At 48.3% G+C, this 19,441-nt stretch overlaps 1 protein-coding gene across 6 annotated transcripts in view; it reads right to left on the bottom strand.

Annotated features, from left to right (window-relative positions):
• LOC105476347 (glutamate ionotropic receptor kainate type subunit 4) overlaps positions 1-19,441 on the bottom strand; it is a 484,554-nt gene that overhangs the window by 28,753 nt on the left and 436,360 nt on the right. For 5 of the 6 annotated variants that reach the window (XM_071075720.1, XM_071075724.1, XM_071075721.1 and 2 more), the window contains 2 exons: positions 7,104-7,213; positions 3,165-3,338 (listed from right to left, as the gene is read on the bottom strand). In XM_071075720.1, the coding sequence (XP_070931821.1) occupies positions 3,165-3,338; positions 7,104-7,213 (284 nt within the window). The remainder of the gene's footprint in view (positions 1-3,164; positions 3,339-7,103; positions 7,214-19,441) is intronic. The other variant, XM_071075723.1, reaches the window with a different exon arrangement.

Genomic DNA, 19,441 nt, shown 5'->3' with positions numbered 1-19,441 from the left:
ACAGGCGTAAGCCACCGCACCTGGCCGATAAATTCTTTTTTTTTGGAGACAGGGTCCTGCTCTGTCGTCCAGGCTGGAATGCAGTGGCTTAGTCAGGGCTCAATGCAACCTAGAACTCCCAGGCTCAAGAGTTCTTCCTGCCTCAGTCTCCCAAAGTACTGGGACTATAGGTGTGAGCCCCTGTGCCATCTGATAAATTCGTATTTTAAAATCAGTTCTATAAATTGTAACAGAAAATCTTTAGTAAAGACGACCTAGTGAAAAGCACCTTTGAACTGCTGAAAGGCTGGAATTAGAAAATATTCTTACAATTGTCATACCATTTCAAATTAGAAGATTGTTTTATTGAGTAGACAGAACTCATTTAAAATTAGAATAATTTTGCAGCTCAGGCAGCATATATCCTAAATCCCTTAAAACCTGTGTGTTCATTTTAGTAGGTTAAACAAGCCTTCTCCCATCTGGTCAACAGTATGGAGCTACATCCCAATCCCAAGGGGCTCAGAGAGAGATCGTAGCACAGTTTGGGATGGAGAATCACAAATTCTGAATCAGTGGAGCCTGAGTTCGTAAGGCTTTATCCATTATAGACACACTAATGATGAATGCATAGTGATTAACACACAGAACTCGGCAACCTGCTGCTGCTGGGTCGATTTTCAAGAGCAGCAGGTCCCACTGCCCTATTTGCCACTGTGACCAAGAGCTCTTGCTGGCTGCCTCCCCAGGAGTGAAGCAACAAGGGCCTCCTCTGACCCGATGGGCACGTCTACATGGCAGACCACCAGCAAGTGAACTGGGTTTTGGTTCTGGCTGTGTTCCACTGTGAGACCGTGGGGAAAACCACTCACCTACTCTAAGCTCATTTACTTGTCTAATAAATATATGGGGATGATCATGCCTGCTCTGCCTGTTGCTGGAGAGTTGTGAGATAAAATGAAGTAATATGTCATGAGTGATCAGCAATCTGTAAAGGACTAGAGGGATGTGAGATATAGAGAAATGTCTAGAGAGACCATCAGACTGAAAATGGGATGAAAATCACCTGGCTACCTCCTTCTGCCTTCTCTATCTGTGACCTGTAAGTAGCAGGTGTCCCTCCATGCCCAAGGTCTGCTTTCCCTGCTCCTGCTTCAGCTCTTCTGCCCTATTGGAAGGTGCTTCTCATGACCATCCCTAAGAAAAGGCCTGGGGCAGGGCGGTCCCCAGGAGGAAGCCAGCACTCTGCAGCTGCTTAGCTGTGGTGGAGTGTGCTGGGGGTTAATGAGCCCTAGGTATGGACATGACTCAGAATTGGCTACACTCTGGCTACACCCCAGCTGGCTATTTAGGCCACTGGTCACAAGGAAACTGGTCAGAGGGCACAAGCGGCTCAGTGCAAGGCCATCGGCTCTGCTGAGAAAGGGAATGATGCCCGCTTCCGGAGGGGTCAGTGCAGCCTCGCTCCTGTATCAAAGGGCATTTTCAGTTGTCAAACTGGCATTCTCTCCAGCGACATGGTGTTTTCTATCTCATGCTCTGGGTGAGGAGGTCAAGGTAGGCCACAATGGCCCCGTCTTCTGACCTCCCACTCCTCCACAGAACGGACCAAACTGAGGCCCTGATTTAAGAACTAGGAACTGTTAGTGTGCTGGGAGAGAAGCACACTGACCACCTGGAGTCGGGGCTGGCACAGGCCTGTCACAGCGGCTTCGCATTTGCACTGAGCCCCTTCCCACACACGCTCTGGAACAGAGTGACCAAGCCACCTGCCGCCAGCTATTTAAAGCAGTGCTGAGTCCTCCCCTCAGGGCAGGGCAACCTGCAGGACGGCTGGGTCCTGGAGGAGGGATTTCCTGGGGTAAGGGTGGAGCTGACAAGTGGATGAAGTGGGCAGTGGGGCCCTAGCTGCATCCATCCGTGTGAGCAGGCACCCCCGGAAGGAAAAGCCCCAGGGAGAAGATGAACATCCTGGCACGCTCCTCTCCCAGGGCTTCTGCCCAGGTTCCCGGATGTTGTGGGACTTCCGTGACTCTCCTTGCTGGGACTGTCCATCCTTCTTCCTGGGGACCTGAGCTCCTATTCTCCATGGTGATCTACTCAGTGACATCTCCGAACTATCTGGTAACAGGCGAGCATCTCGCCCAAGTTTAAATCCTGCTACATTTGTTGTTTATTAGGGAAAATGGAAACCCCAGACAGGAAGGCGTGGCTGTCTCGCTGCATTTTCACCTTCCTAACAGCCCAGTGGCTCCTCCAGTAATTCTGTCCAGACCACCCACTCTGGGCACCAGTACTCAAGGGTGGAAACATCACCTGTCCTTTTCCTTTGGCTAAACAGGGTGAGAAGGAAGGGAGAGAACCAAGGTCGTAAGTCCTGTACGCTATGGCAGCCAAACCCACAGCAGATCTCTAAGAAAGGATCAAAAAAGGATCAAAAAAGGATCAAAAGAGGCATGTTTGTGTTCTGCAAACATGCCTCTCCAGGCTACACACACACACACACACACACACACACACACATACACACACACACACACGTTTCATCTTGTTTTTCCTTTGCCCCCATAGTGGTCTAATAACAATGACCAGTCCATATGTTTATGTAGCACTTTCAAGTTTTCAAAGAGCTTTCCCACACATTGAATCATTTGCTCAACTCTGAACGACAAGAGTTTGCATTTTCCCACACCTGCTGAGGTGAACAGGCCAGCAAGCCCCCAGAGCCAGGGGCAGAGACCCAAAGCCTCAGAAGGCTGGTAGAGGGGGCGTGATGTGGCAGCCAGGCTGGCTTCCTCCTGCAGGGACTTCCTGCCAGCAGGCTCATATTTGCATAAATCTGAATATGCCTTCTCAAACCTCAGGTCATTTTCAGGTCAGGAAGTTACCATTGCTTTGCTGAAATTCAGCAAGGCTGTTTGGTCACCTCCTCTCCCTTCCTCCCTTTGTTCCCCTCTGCATCCAGACCCCAGAGAGTGAGTAAGGGAAAGGGGACCAAATGGCACAGAGCAGGCCCCATCCATTGCCCCAAGCTTCTGAGTTGGCAGAAAGCACTCGGCTCCTTGCGTGGGTCTGCTGTAAGAGGCAGAGGCTCTGGGGCTCTAGCAGCTAGAGCCGGCTTATCAGAGGGCCCCTTTTGTGTCCCCACCCCACTTGGCCTGGTTCACCTCTGCCTGGGGCCTTACCAGACGCCACTGACACAGCGGGTGGATAAGGCGCGAGGGGCGATGGTGGAGCCCTGCTGCATGAACCCCCCGACCGGAAACCAGAGGCTGTTGCCCAGGGAGTACTGGTTCACCAGGAGGTTGCACCGGCCCTGGGCACATGGGTGTGGGCTGTACCACTCGTAGGGCGTCAACCTGTGGGAGAAAAGGAACATACACTAGTGCCACGGAGGCGGGGTGTGAAGGGACATAGGCAGGCTCTTCTGGCTGGTCTCATCTCTGAGACTGGCCTGTGGCCTTGGGCAAGACACTTCCCTTTGCTGGACTTGGAGTTTTGCAACCAAAAAAAAATGAAGCGGGTTGAACTGGGTTGATGGTTCTCAAACTTTTTTTAATCAAAGAGACATTTTTACCCTCAATAAATTCTGATGTGGAACTCCAAAATACAAAATAGAGGATGGCCGGGTGCGGTGACTCATGCCTGTAATCCCAGCACTTTGGGAGGCCGAGGTATGCGGATTGCTTGAGTCCAGGGGTTCGAGACCAGCCTGGGCAACACAGCGAAAACCCGTCTCTACTAAAAAATACAAAAAATTTAGCCAGGTGTAGTGGTGCGTGCCTGTAATCCTAGCTACTCAAGAGGTTGAGATGGGTGAATCACTTGAGCCGGGAGGTAAAGGCTGCAGTGAGCCAAGATCGCACCACTGTACTCCAGCCTGGACAAACAGAGTGAGACCCTGTCTCAAAAAAAAAAAAAAAAAAAAAAGATGAAAGTGGAGCACCTGAGGCTAGGAGTGTCAAGAGGTGGACAGCCTGGGAAGCTGCTTGTTCTGTCACTGCCACTGACAGGGTGATGAGAACTACGGTTTGAAGACCCCTAGCCTAGAGGAGTGGTCCTCCAGCCTTAGCCTACCTCAGAACCACCAAGCCGGTGTGCTGACACAGATGGCTGGGCCCAGCCCCAAAACTTCTGCGTCGGTAAGTCTGGGGTGAAGCCTAAGAATTCCCAAGTTCCCAGATGATGCTGACACCACCGGGCCAGTGTCCACACTGACAGCCACTGGCCTGATTGGTGTCTAAAGCCAGGCTATCCCCTGTCTGTGTTTCAGACCTCCCCAGAGGCTTTTAAAAAAAAGATTGCTGCTGCTTGAGTTCCATTCCCAAATATTCTGGTTTCATTGGCTCAGGTGGGGCCTGGGCATCAGTGTTTGTTTAAAGCTCCCCAGTGAGTGTAATGCACGCATGGGGCTGAGAAGGGCTGCTTCTAAGCTCTGGGCCTTGGGGTGAGGTGGGGACACTGCCCTGCTTTTCCTCTCAGCCTCACCACTGGTGTCTCTCTGAATGGCCCCTCTGATGCCCAGAATGCCCGCTCTTCCCCCACCCGCCAGGGACATGCTTGCAGCCCCAGCCCATTTTGTACTCAAAGTCTTCCAGCTCTGACGAGAGAAACAGTATGCACAGGTGTGCACCGCCCAGGCGGGTGGGGTGCTGTGTGCTCGGTGTTATCTTCACACTGCTCTTTCCTGCACCTGGCCTGATGTGCACTTAGTGTTCCCACTGTCGCTGCCTCCCATTTCCATCTGCGCCTCCCCTCTGCCCCGAGTACAACACAAACGTGTCAGCGTTGGCCCCTTGACCGGTGAGATGTGCTCTGTCCCTCTGTGCGTGTCCCGAGGAGCTGGCTGGCACTCTGGTGCCCCACTTTGTTGGCTCCCAAGCCTATGGACCATTGGTGGGATCTGCAGAACTTCAAAGATACAGATTCTCAGGCCCTTCCCCTAGAGATTCTGAGGTCATGGGACCGGGGAATTCAAATGTCTAAAAGCTCCCTACGGGACTCTGAAGTCAGCTTGCTTGGGAATGGCTACCAAAGAGCTGTCGTTTTCAGATATTTTTTTTCCCTGTAAAATCTTACCCAGAAGTACAATATATAAGAAATAAAAGTAGAGCTGGTCTGGATGAGGAGGAGTTGGGGACCCAGGGCTCTGGCTGCCCAGCCTCTTGTCATTTCACCCCTAAAGGCTCTGGTTGCTCCCAGGAGCCTTTGCAGTCCATAGAACCATGTTTGAAAATCACTACCTTAATACAGAATACCTTAGACTCCAGTATTTTGTGTGTGTGTGTGTGTGTGTGTTGTGTGTGTGCGCGTAGTGAGGAGAGAGAGGCCGTATGGTTAGCCCTTTAGCACATTTTCTGTTAATCTTTCTATGATGCTAGATGCTGGAGGGAGTGTGTTTGGATGTGGAGGGGAGGGAAGAGGGGCAGTGTAATACCCCAGGGCTGGTTGAAAGCTCCAGGCTGCTGCAGGTGTGTTGAAGCAGGCGTGTATATATCTGCTCACCAAGCCCCAAGACTTTTCAGGGCCCTTGAGGTGACCTGGGTGTTGTGGCATGCCACACACAAGGGCTCACATCCAAGGGGCAAGTGTGAATTACAGAGCAGTGGCGCCAGGGCTCACGTAGACAGCCTTCTAACGCGGCAGCAGTGTGGCAAAGTGGAGAGGTAAGGTGTCAGACAGCGTGCTAGCTCCCCGTCTCACAGGCCGTCACTGACAGCAGATACTCAACAGTGGCCATGCCTACAGGCCCGGGAGGGCTTGGTGGCACCTGAGCAGCAAACTCTGCCACGTTTGAAAATGACCAGGTTGTCAGCAAGGCCTGTCTTTTTTGGCTGCATCTCGGCCCCAAAGACCTTCCTGATCTTGGGGAGCTTGGTCTCCACTGGAAGAGGTATGTGCAGACAGGTTGATGCAACCCTTCTCTGGCAGGCTGGGAAGTGCCCCCAGGGGTTAGGTAGCCGGTGGTTCCCTAGGGCTCACCATGCAGCAGCTCCATCCCCGCGTGCCCCCCTCAGTCCAGTGAATGAACATGCCCTAGGGGAAGACCCCACCCACGCCACAGAGATGGGATGTGCACTCTAAAACGGTCTGCCCTGCCGCTGTGGCCTGGAGGCAAAGGTAACAACTGAGGAGACACCTGCAAACACAGCCACGGACAGATTTCCAGAAACTCCTCCTGAGTAGCTCTCGGCTCCCACATAACAGCCCTTTGTGAGCCTCCACCGCAGTAAGTGGAGGGCTAGCAGCACCAGGGACCTGAGTGAGTGGCCTGGGAGCCACCAGGGCTCATTCCACTTCTGGAGGGTTAAGCTGGCTCTCCTGCAGCTCAGGCTGGTCCAATAGCCTGTGGCCTCGAGCGAAACTACCTTTTCTGTGCACATTCTTGGGAGGCCACAGCCTCAGGCTGCTCCTCGGGTTTTTCCATAGGGTCAGGGCAGCCCCCGGCTTCCTGGGGATCGGGCAGGGCTTATTCTCCCCACTCCCAGGTCTGGCCCGTGTGTCTCAACTCAGCACTTCTTGAAAACGCCTCTCTCCATCCCGTCTCCTTGCCTCCCGTCACCAGCCTCCATGGTTCGCATTCGACAGGGCAGCTGTGTTTTCACAGGCAGACCCAGGCTGTCTGCATAGGAGGCCTTCTTCCTGGCCTGCTCCACTGCAGCCCCCAGTGCCCCCAGTCCAGATTCGCAGGCTCTGTTTCTTGTCCTTCAGCACTTTGTGGCAGATCCTTTGTGGCAATGACTGATGCCAGGGCAGCCAAATGCATAGTGCTTAATGGGAGTCATCTTCCTGCCACCCTCACCCCTCCTCTGTTCCCAGGGCTCCTACACAAGCAGGGGGCTTGGGTGGGGCTCTGGGGGGAAGTGGGAGGGACAGGAGGCAGAGGTGCAGAAGCCAAGCCACCTGTCTGCGTCGTGCACAGTGGGGAACGTTTGGATGGGCAGCATGAGGTCGACAGCGGGGCAGAGAGCATTTCAGGTCCCCAGTCCTTCTCCTGTCCCTCTAGTTTGGCACCAAGATCTTCCCAACCCACTCCTCTCCTCCTCCCTACCCCCTCCCCATGCAGTTCCCAGAGGTGGACACGAGGTGGCGGTGTGAGGACAGGGAAGGGAAGAGGAGCGTACCGAGCCACCAGGAAGAGGACACAGCTGACAGCCAGATAGGCTAGAAGCATGAAGAGCCAGACGCCCGGAGAAAATGGGTCCAGGAAGGAGAAATAGCCGGGTTTGCGTCCCTGGAAATGGAGAGAAAAACAAGATTCACCGCACACATTCAGTCAAAATGACCTTGGGGCAGGCAGGGCAGGGCAGGGCAGAGGAGGTAGTGAGTATGGGTCTGGCCCCAGTTCCCATTTCTCTGGGTTCTGGGTGACTGGCTTAAATGACACTGGGAATGAGGGTGTAGCCAGGCTGGACAAACACCACCAGCCAGCCCTGACCTCAGCAGGTGACACAGAACAGCAGCAGGGGCCATGCCACTTCCTGGGATGAGGCAGGCTTTGTGCTGGCAAAGAGGAACAACCCTCAGTGCCCCGAAGTACCACCCTGTGTCCTCCATGGGGAGTCGAGGATGGACTCAGGGAGCACCTTTGAGCTGCTGCTGTCTGCACTGCTGGATTCGACCACAGCATCCCTCTTAGACACTCACATCTTTTTCACAAGGATGCTAATACAACCGGAATCTCTGGGTTTTGTTTGCAGGGTGATCTCACACAGTGAGACCTTCCCCTGTCAACCTCAAAACAGTCCTGGGAGGCATAAGTTATTATTCTCATTTTATAAGTGAAGAAGCCAAAGCCGAGGGCAGTCAGAGATGTGCCCGAGGTTCCACAGCATGTAAGTGGAAGAGCCGGGACCCAAACAATCCCATGTTTCCTGACTCAAAGCCCAGGGCTCACACCACGGCACTGTGGGAAAACACGTTGCAAGGCCAGGGATGAGTCTGGCCAGAGTCCTGTGAGCCAGATGATGGAGCCAGGAACGGAATCCTGGGCGCCAAGCTCGCCACCATTCTTCACGGGAAAACAAAAGGGAATGAGAAGGATGGACTTAAGTCATCTGCTCCACGTCTTTAGCCGTGTGCTCTCAGGCAAGTCCCCACCCCTCTCTGGCCTCAGTTGGAGTGGGACTAGATCCGAGGTGACCACGATCCGAGGTGACCAGTGGCCTATGGACGCATACAGCCCACAGACTTGGTTTACCCTGTAGCATCTACCTCGTTTGTATTAGTTGCCAGCGTTAAATTATTAGGTAACTTCACATACAAATCTAGATTTCTGGCTTTTTAAAAAATGGGGCGATCCTGACACCACTGAGTCCAAGTTCCCAATTGGCTGAAGCTGAGTGTGGGCTGCCCACTGGAGACAGGGCACGTTCTCTGCAGCTCCGTGCTGCTACCCTGTCTTGTCCCAGGCTGGTTTCTTTCATTTACTATAAAACCACTGGACTTAGATGCGCTCTAAGGACTACTGTAAATGGAAAACGCTATGATTCTATAAGGCCAGAAATCCAGGAAGTCCATGGATAGGACTGAAAATCAGTACTAAGCTCAGGGTTCTATGAACAGGTCAGCGTTTAAGCTCAGGATCATATCGGCCATGGCACAACCTACTGTCACTATCAAGGTATGTCATTTTTACACTGGGGTTCCCAGAAACACAAAAGGGAACTCCCTATGTCAATACCGAGCTAAACTCGACCAGCCCTCTGAGCGTTCATTATTCAGGGGAAGCTGGAAGAAGCTGAGAAACTCCAAGTAACAACAGCTGTTTCCACGGCTGCATCTGAGGCAGGTGGGAGCAGACAGTTCTGCACGCTCCTGTTGTATCTGCACAGCCCCCATCATGGGTGATTTCCAGCTCCTCTTCTGGACGCTTTTCCCTTCCTTCTTAGGGAGCCAGTGGGCACACTGTGTTTCCTTCTACCTGCGGTGCAGTTTTACTTTCCTCTTTGAGACAAGAGCCGGAGGGTACACGGAGAGGACGCGAAGACTCATCCTCTGCCAAAAACGGCAGCTGTTCTTGGGCACTGTGGCCTTTCAGCAGCATGACAATGACCTCTCATATGGTCTATCTGAAACTGTTTTTCTTTCACAGTATGGGCTCAGACCACGGAACTGCCCTTTGATACCAATTGCAAGTTCTTTGACCCACTGTGGATCCATGCTCAGTCTGCAGACAACACTCAGGTATTATTGGAAAAATGAAACAAATGGGGGACAAAACCCAGTAACTTAGGGAAGGGAGCAGGAGAAGAATGAGGAGATCATTTAAGCTTGTCTCATCCCGTCATTACATAAATCCTCTAACAGAAGGCAAAGGACTCCAGAGCAGCAGAATCCAAGTCCCCAGTTAATCATTCCTGTGTCCATCACGGCTTGACTGTGTTTCCTTCATCATCCTAAGAGCCAGAGGCAGACACAGGAAGACACAGAGAGGGCAGGATCCATATACAGAGTACGGAATCAGTAAAGGAGCCGATCATGCCTATACACCTACTGCAATAGAAATCACTAGCGTGGTCCACTCCTGGGGTCTTTTTTGACCCCAGAGCTTCCCTGAGTAAATGTGCATGAATTCCACGTGCCCTGTCACTTATGACTGTTTCAATCTGTCTCTCAACTGAAAAATCTATTACTGTTGCTTTCTGACTCTGAAACCCCATTAGATGCTCAGTGTCAGAAATCTATACCTGATTATATCACAACAGGTGAAATTGAGGAAAATGACAGCACTATTTAAAGCTGCCATATTTGGTTATAGGTGATAAGGAATGATGCACAGCTGTGGGAAAAATTCCTAGAGACCAAAGTTATAAAACAGAGAACATCACACAAACAAAAACCAAGACATGAACAAAGCTCCCCCAGAAACACACCAATCACGTTGGCAAGGCAACATCTGATTCTACTTGTGATTGACTGACGCCAACCAGAAGAGCAAGGAATGGGCAGTCATTTGAGATTTGGGTCCGGGCTTATACAGCCTTGGCTTAGGCTAAATCCATGCTGTTTCTATGATGCCAAAGAGAAGTATGTTTCTTGCAAGATTCTGAGTGCCCACAATTTTTTTCTATGTGGATGGTTTAGATCACTTTCTTCCCAAAAGACATGAGTTACTGGCACTTGGGGCAAGTCAGGTGTCATATGCCATAGGCATTTCTTCCAAATAATTGATTTTCCTTAGCTCAAAGGAGGTATGATGGTGATGCCTTTCTTTTGAAGAACTAAAAGTGCTTCACTATGTTCTCTTGATTTCAATACCCAATTTTCCATACTGAGAGATGGAAGAACTGAGACCCAGGGAGGTTAAGTGCCTCGCTCAAATCATTGGTGATGGCTTCAATTTGTCTGGTGCTCATTCATCAAGCTGTGCCATAGGCATGCCACACTCTCCTTCATTCAAATGGCAGCTGTACTGCATCTTCCTCTCCTTTTCATCTTCACATCTTTATTTACTCCAATAAATTCCCTAATTAATCCCACGCCTTCTCCCCAATGCCAGCAAACTCTCAACCTACACACCCTCTTAGAGTACTCTTGAACATTATTTATTTATACCCATCACCATTTATTGTGACTCTGCTGTATTTATAGGCATTTGTATTGATTTATACATGTCTCTGTTGACTGTGAGTTGGCCAGTTCCTTCCGGTGAATACAACCACTTTGGAAGTAGATTGGTGGTTATATATAGTCTATGCCCCAAATGTTGAAGACAGGTCAAGCTCTGCTGATGAAATTGAAAATTAGATGGCAGCAAAATTAGAATTAGCTCCCTTGATGTTTGGACTGTGCATCAGACTGACCGTCAATCAGTATCCCTGATGCTCTTTGACGGAGGGAGAGATGCAAAGGGCTGGTCATCAACTGACCACAATCCTGGTGTGTGTAGGTCCTTTGCACGATAGTAGTGGGGCTATCCATGGAGCTGTGAAGTGGCATTAAACCCCCCTTGCATGCCCAACGTTCCTCTTATCCTTCAAAATAATCTGTTAGCTCATTGATACTTCACTCTATACATACTGGAAGAAATGATGTTCTAGGAAGAATGCAATTGCTTTCCCAGAGTCTGAAGCCAGATTCACAGGGACACCAGAGCCAGGCAGTCAGGACAGGTAGTGAATAAAACCCAGACTCTGGAGCCAGACTGTGCAAGATTGAATTCTGGCCCTACCGTTTACAAGACACGCAATCCTGGATAAGCTGGGTAACCTCTAGGTCTCTGTTTCTTCCTGTGTAACATGCAGGAAATAATAACACCTACCTCATGGGGTTGTTCTGAGAATTCAGTGAGTTAACACATAGAGCTATATGTATGTTCACTCCTCTTCTGTCTAATGGTAGCCGTGAGTGAAGGAGGAGTGGGGAGATGGTGTGTTACAAAGGCGGGAACTTCCTTTTATACTGATGCCTTCCTCAACGGACAAGAAATACTATACTTTCTCTCTTATGGTGACACATGTTAAAGATGCTTTGAGGAAGAATGCTATCTGGCTACAGCCACTTTTCAGAACTCCTGGAGTTTCTACAGCTATAATATATGCATCATGAGAGTTCCTCTAGGGCTCTCCAGAGAAGCACTTAGGGCAATACCAGGCTTTCTTCTGGAAGGAGGACTCTTAAAAGCCAGTGATTCCAACCTTTAGAACTCAATCCCTCCTCAGCCTTCCCAAAGAAGTCACTGACAGAGTGGACCAGACATGTGGCAGGTTCTCTTGGATCTGTGTTAGGGCTCTGTAGCCTAGCCACCATTTCCCTACACAAATGCATGATACCAGCTCTCTTCTTTCCCGAAACTCCAGCCCCTCCCAGCATAGCCAAGGACAAAGGGTCCTTCATGTGCTTTTTTACAGTCTTTAGAACTAAGTGGCAATTTATAGAAAGGTTGCTTGTGATATAATCAACTCCCAGCAGTGCCCAATGGTCACTCAAACACTGTCCAGGGCTGAAGAGGTAAGAGAATGCAGTCTCTCCAAGACTCCTGGGAGAGGCAGGAGGAGGTGATTTCTTCCTGTCCCTCAGCAGGATCCCATGGATGGCTTCCCTCAGTGTGTCTGCAATGGATTGTCCTGCTGATATTTTGGTTTAGCATGCGCTTTCCATCTCTGACTCCAAGAGGAAAAAAGGAAGCAAGTAATTAATTCCTATCCATGTAAAGCACCCAGATGGGTCTGTTGCCCATAGAACTCACATGCTAGTGTATCTGTTTTCACTTACTGGCTGAAAATCTGGTGTGAGGAGACCTACATTCTAATCCTGGCACTGACCTGGACTTGCTGAGTGGTGGTGCTAGGCAAGCCACTCAACTTATCTGGGTGCCATTATCTTCTCCCATAGAAAGGAGCACCATGAACGGAGCGCACCTTAATCCACATGAAGAGGGGCCGTGAGAATTACTAAAATAATGTTGATAACACACCTTGAGCTTCTTCAGAGAGAGGCACTCAGTAAATAACTAATATTAATATGATTATACATTCAGGGATCCATATTTCCATTATATGGGCTATCATGTTACTTAGCTTTAAGGAATAGAACTCTATTCATTTTCCATTTTCTTATAACAGAGTATTAAGCAGTATTAGAAATGATTCACTGGTTTACTTAGTATTGTTCTCCATTTTCCTAGACAGTCTTTCTGAAACGAAACAGACCTTCTTGAAAAACAGGTAATATATCCAGCAATGTCATGCATTAATTTAATGTCAGCATTTATTTCTCCCTCACATTTTTTTTTTTTGAGACAGAGTCTTGCTCTGTCACCCAGGCTAGAGTGCAATGTTGCAATCTTGGCTCACAACAACCTCCGCCTCCAGGGTTCAAGTGATTCTCCTGCCTCAATTTCCTGAGTAGTTGGGATTACAGGCGTGCACCACCACGCCCAGCTAATTTTTGCATTTTTGGTAAAGACACGGTTTTACCATGTTGGTCAGGCTGGTCTCGAACTCCTGACCTCATAATCTGCCCACCTCAGCCTCCCAAAATGCTGGGATTACAGGAGTGAGCCACCGCACCCAGCCTATTTCTCCCTCACTTTTTAAACACTGTCTGATTTTTCTTTTCCTTGAGAAAGAAGACTCTAGCTAAGAGTTAAGAAGAGAAAAAGAACAGAGTATAAAACTTTCCCATTTGTTAACCAAAGGTGGAACAAGTTGGTATGGAGGGAAAATGGTAAGCTCACATTTTCCAGGGAGTCTCGGATATTCTAGCTGGCTTGGGACCCTCTCTGGGATCAGAGATAGTACCCTCAGATGGGAAAGGATCTTGAAAAATCACCTAAAGCATAGCATTGACACCAAAAGAAATACACCTATGATACCATAAAGACAGGTAGTTGGACATGTATGGAGATTTGGAGACCAAAAACCTGGTTTCAATGCCCCCTGCAACATTGTGTTGCTTTTCCTCTTTCCTCTGCACTGACTGGGCTCACAGAGTTTCAGAATTTTGTCCTGTAAAATGAGAATCCTACTACCTGCTTCACGGCATTATTCCATTAAACCAGAGACTGTACATGAAAGTGCTTTATAAATTAGGAGACGTGAGTCAACAAACCACCATCTTACACATATTCCCAATTTCCTTGAAGATGTCAATACTGAATTTTTATTTTAATTTATTTAATTTTTTAAGAGGTGGGGTCTTGCTCTGTTGCCCAAGCTGCAGTGCAGTCATAACTCACTATAGCCTCGAACCCTGGTGATACTCCTGCCTCAGCCTTCAAAGTGGCTGGGATTACAGGCGTGCACCACTGCACCCAGCAACAATGAACTGTTTGGATGAGATTTATTCATGTGGGGGTTCTATGGGCCAAACACTGAATCCCAGGTTGGCTTCTACCACACTCTGATGATGCCTTGCTATAACAGTCAGGGTGTGCTTGAGGAATACAAACTCACTTTAATATTAATCTGAACAAAACATCATTAGGTAAATTGCTGCTGCAGAAAAAAAGAGACAGAAAACTACATGATATACTCTAATGTCAAATACAAATGGTTTTGGTTTTTCATATTCTTTTCCCCTGCATTCACAGGTATATTTGAGAGCTCAAAGTATGCATTAATGCCATAAAACCCTTGACTGCAAAATGTCCTTGGAATTATACTGCCATACCAAATACTAAACTTATCATTACAAGGAGATGAGCTGATGCGCCAGGGAAACCAAGAGTCTTGAACTTCAGATGTTCTGCCACTTGGTTCCCATCCTTGAGGTACCAGGGGAAAACAAAGGCTAAAGGCTGGACCATCTATATATAGCCTAGAAGCCCATCTGGCCCCAGACACGGATTCTGATACCTTCTCAGGTGGATGCTATGTTGTGTGTGGAATATGCAGGCATTGAGAGAGAGAGAGAGAGAGAGAGAGAGAGAGCGCGCACAAGCGAGCAGTGAGTTCAGGTGGCAGCTACAGCCAGACCTGAGCAAAGGCTGCATTTAGGCTGCCTGAAACATCTGCCTCCCACCTCTTTTTGTTCTCGAGACCTACAGGGGTAAAGGCCAGAAGACAAAAAAAAAAATCTATTTGGGTCACTTGTCCTGCTGCCTGGAATACTGGCCCTGTAGGGTTCCCTAATAGAATCTCAGGTTCCTGGGGCTCAGTGCTGCCCAATCAGGAGCACAAAGGAAAGCATAGCATTCACTGCCCACAGGATCACTGGATTTATGACCTGCTCTCCTTCCTTCCTGTTAAGTAAATACTGCATGTTTAGGATGACCCCATTTTCCATACCAAAAATCATATAAAAATCTATGGTCTGAAAAGAGGGTATCTTTCCCTTAATATAACTCCCATTGGAGGCTACAAAGGGAGAGAGGGATAAACAAAGAATAATATAATGCAGCCTAAAAGTGTTATAATAGAAGCATAGGCAGATGGCAAGCAGCTCCATCTAGGGGAGCCACATGGAAGAGCAAGTGCCATTTGAGCTGGGTATTGAAAGCCAGGCAAGAGTTTGTTAGCTGGCTGAGAGGCAAGCAGATGAGCATGAACCTACATGAGGAGGCAGGAAGGGTCTGACCTGACAAAAGAGCAGTGAGCAGCAAGGGGCAAAGGCGCCTGCAGGCAAAGACCTGGATGTAAGAAAGTTGAACTTTTTTGTGTGAGTGATGGGCAGCTGGTGAAGATGATTTCAAGTAGGAGGTTGATATGATTACATTTTTTTTTTAAAACCAACACCCAGGCTGCAAATAGATTATGAAGGAACAATTAATACACATTTCTTGAGTATAATAGCTAACACTTTACTGTGTATATGTCAGGCACTGCTATGAATGTATTACATACGTATTCTCATTTAATTTGCATGACAACCCATTTTTACAAATGAAGAAGCTGAGATGTATGTGACACGCATCTAATAACTGTAAAAGATGGGAATACACCCAGACAGTCTGGGTCCAGAGTCCATGGTTCTCACTCTGCTGTTTCTTAGTGAATGCATATAATGACTGTTGCCTTTTGATGGGGATCCAGTAATGGGCAAGAAATGCCTTGCCCTAAAGGAGGATACAGGCTGCAGGAATGGCAGCAGAGATTAGGAAAGCCTGAACCAAGGCACAAGTGGTGATACGCAGTGTATTTGAGAACTCTTTGGGAGGTGAGATGACCAATAGAATGTGTAAGGTAAGAAAAGTTAAGGATGGCTCAGGTTACTGGATGGAAATTCCATTACCTGATATGGGGCACAGGGAAGGAGGGATAAGTGTGAGTCAGAAACACACGGAATGCAGTTTGTGACACAGTTTTTGGGGTGCCTGTGAGACGTCCAGATGGAGATGTGAAGAAATGTGTCAGAAATACACTACTGGAACTCGGGGGAGCAGCCAGGGTTAGATTCACAGATTTGGGAGGGAGTGAGATTATCCAGGGAGAGATGGAAGAATAAGAATAGAAAAGGACATTTAAGGTGGGTGAGAAAGAAAGAGAAAGAGAAAGAGAGAGAGAAAGAGAGACAGAAGGGAGGGAGGGAAGGTGAGAGGGAGGGAGGGGGAGAGTGAGAGTGAGAGAGAGAAAGAGAGAGAGAGAGAGAGAGAGAGAGAGAGAGAGAGGAGAGAGAGAAAGAAAGAGAGACTTTTAAAAAGCAGGATGGAAAAACAGTAACAAACGCCAAAGCCAGAATCCTCAGCCAGCCTGTGAGTAACAGGGAGTAGGTGGTAAAAAGAGCAAAACATTCTTATTTTGGTCCTAAGGATGCCTGAACAGAAACAGAGATTATACCCGGTGTTAGGAAGAAGGTAAATATCCCACAGTCAACTGTTGATGATCTGTGCTCATGAAAATGCCTAGATAATCTTAGATCGCTGGAAAGTCACAAATGATTTCTTTAGACTTCAGAGACATACTTGCCACTACTTATTATTTTGGAGGTTTCAGCAATAATTCTTAACTAGGCATTCTAGGTTAATTATTTTTACATTTGCACACAGGTTTGATTGCCACCAGATGCTCACTTTTTAGTAACAATAACTCATCAGTCAGGTGACCTCATAAACATAGAACTAACATAGACATTCTTGATCCTTATAGTTCATAAATTTGATTAAATTACCCATATTATTGCTCACAGATAACAATTAGAGAAAAATTGCAAAAGAATGAACACCCAGTGTTTAATTTCATTACCTTAACACTATGATATTAGAGATAGAGTATGTAATTTTAGAATTAGGCTCTTGGGGTGGACTCTACCAGTTCATCCTTTAGCCACAGCAGATCTTCCTAAGGCCTCCTCTGTTTCAGACATAACAACGTTCATCTCAGACTTATTCTAACCAGGTATCCCCTGGGTTAGTCAATTTGGGATTGTTCTCTCCTCAGCTGACTTTTTGGTACTTTCTAAGCATGGTGTCTCATACACAGAATGCACTCAATAAATATTTGTTGAATAAATGTATAAACTGTCAGTTCTGCTTAGTGTAAGCTGTTTATCCCAGCACTCATTTCTTGCTTGGCCCCCTGTCACCAATCAGATCTAGGCAGCCACGTGGCATCCTGGTGCTTCAGTGTGGAGGCCAGGAGAGGAGAGGAATCCTCACCCAACAGTCAGGTGTGTGTGTTTGTGTGTATGGAGAGAGGGAGAGAGATAAGGAGAGATTGGGAGAGACAGGGAAAGTTATTTTAAGAAATTGGCTCACAGGATTGTGGGGGCTGATAAGTGCAAAAGGCAGGCAGGCTAGAAACTCAGGCAGGATTTCTATATGATAGACTTAAGGCAGAATTCCTTCTTTGGGTAACCTCAGGTTTTGCTCTTATGTCCTTCAACTGATTGGACGAGGCCCACCCACGTTATCAAGAGTACTCTCCTTTACAAAGTCAATTCACTGTAGATGTTAATCCTTTCTACGAATACTTTCACAGAAACACCTGACTAGTATCTGACCAAGCATCTAAGCAACATAACCTAGCCAAGTTGACAGAAAAGTTAACATCCCAGAAACGAATGCAGAGAAACTCATACAGGTCTTCAGGTGGTAGGAAATATTTAGTCAACAACCCAATTTGGGATGTCCAGAGGGTTGGTGAATTGTGGCTTCTTTCTGCTCAGAGTTGGTATTCAGGACAGTGGTGCCCTAGGTGGGGAGGGCAGCCTAGCAGTAGGTGTTTCCCGGTGGCGAAAACATTTGGGGTCAGGTGCCTTCCACCAGATGGTTCCTGATGGGCCACTGAGTCGCCGGGAGGGCATTAGTTCCCTCCAGGAATCTAGACATCAAGGCCAGAGCCTAGTGGTGTGGCTACCACAGGCCACAGCAGGGTAGTTTGGACAAAGGCTGTGTGTCTCCATTTCTTTTGGATGTCCCCTGACTCCAGGGGTCAATGTGGGGGAGGGGAGCTCCAGAAATGGTGCTGGCTGGAAGACTGCCCAGTGAGTACCAACAGATGTAACGATGGCAAGACACCCTCCTGGAGATAAGGGGCCTGGGTTCCAGGCTCAGCCCTGAACTAGCCCCAAGCATGACTTCAGTTTCCATATCTGTAAACTGGGAATTATCATACCTGCCCTCTTTCCCCCAAAGAACCATCTTGAGGACCAACTGAGAAAAAGGGTGCACAGAAGTGCCCTACGCAAGTGATTCAAAGACCACACACAAGAGGGTGGCAAGCTGCTGTCCTGTAGAAAGCACAGGCTTCAAACACACCATTCCTGGTTTGAACCCTGTTCTTTCACTTACTAGCATGTGGCCTTGCCCATGTTCTTAAACTGATTACAACTCAGTTTCCTCATTTCTAAAATAAGAACGACACAGCTGTATTCATCTCCCAGGACTGCCATAAAAAAGTACCACAACTGGTGGCTTAAAACAACAGAAATTTATCATGTCATAGTTCTGGAGGCTGGAAGGCCACATCGAGGTGTTGGTGGGGCCAGGTTCTCTCTGCAGACTCTAGGAGGATCCTTCCTTGTCTCCTCTAGCTTTTGGTGGTTGCCAGCAATACTTGGTGTTCCTTGGCTTGTAAATGCATCATTCCAATCTCTGCCTTCGAATTCCCATGGCATTCTCCTCTACATGTCTGTGTTCAAATTCCGTTCTTTTTATAAGGACACCAGACAATGGATTAGGGTCCAGCCTAATCTAGTATGGCCACATCTTCACTTGAGTACATCTGCAAAGACCCTACTTCCAAATGAGGTCACATTCACAGGTCCTAGAGGTTAAAACTTCAAGATACATTTTGGCTGGGGGGACACAATTCAACCCTTAACAACAACCCCCATTACAGGGTTGGGAGCATAGGCTGGAGCTGCAAAGGTGGACAATCCCCCTTTCTTAGAGCTGGGATGTGGGGCCTGGCAAGGGGTCACTTCTTCAGCAGGCATGTTGGGTGATCTCTTGGTCTCTACCCTGCTGGGCAGCCTTGAGGTACAGGCTCTGTTCTGGAGCATACCATGGCAGCTGAATCACGGGCACTGAGAGTGACTAGCGTGTTGGGCAAATCTGTATGACGCTCTGCACTTAGAGCCAGTTCAGCTAACAAGAGGAAAGGAAGGCTCTTCTGGTCCAGTAAGGTAAACTAGCAAAGTCAGCTATTTGCTGGCACTGTAAAGATTATCTACTGATGGATGGGACCCAGCCAGGGTGACTCTTCCTCTGCTCTTCCCACCGGCCAGTATACTTGAAGGTCGTGTCTGTACTCTGCTGCCTGTTGGTGTGTTCTCACAAACTCACTGTGACACTTACCTTGGCCTACCAGAGGAGTCTTTCTGATAGGGGGCATGGAATGCAGAAAAGGGCAGGCCAGATATAAATGACATTAAATTATCTACAATTTGTTCTCCAGGACAGATCATTGAGAGAGAAAGAATCTACATTCCCTCGCCAGTTGCAACACTAGAAGTGAACATAGGTGGACTTGGAAGTTGGCAACGTGCTTGAGAAATGCTAGGGTGGCTTATCTGGGCTGCAGGCAAGGGACCAAAGTGACCCACGGGGCCAATCACCAACACAGGATCCACCAAGTAT

This window comes from Macaca nemestrina, chromosome 12, assembly GCF_043159975.1.
Source record: "Macaca nemestrina isolate mMacNem1 chromosome 12, mMacNem.hap1, whole genome shotgun sequence".
Taxonomy (NCBI): Eukaryota; Metazoa; Chordata; class Mammalia; order Primates; family Cercopithecidae; genus Macaca; species Macaca nemestrina.
This window is presented reverse-complemented; position numbering and strand designations above follow the sequence as displayed.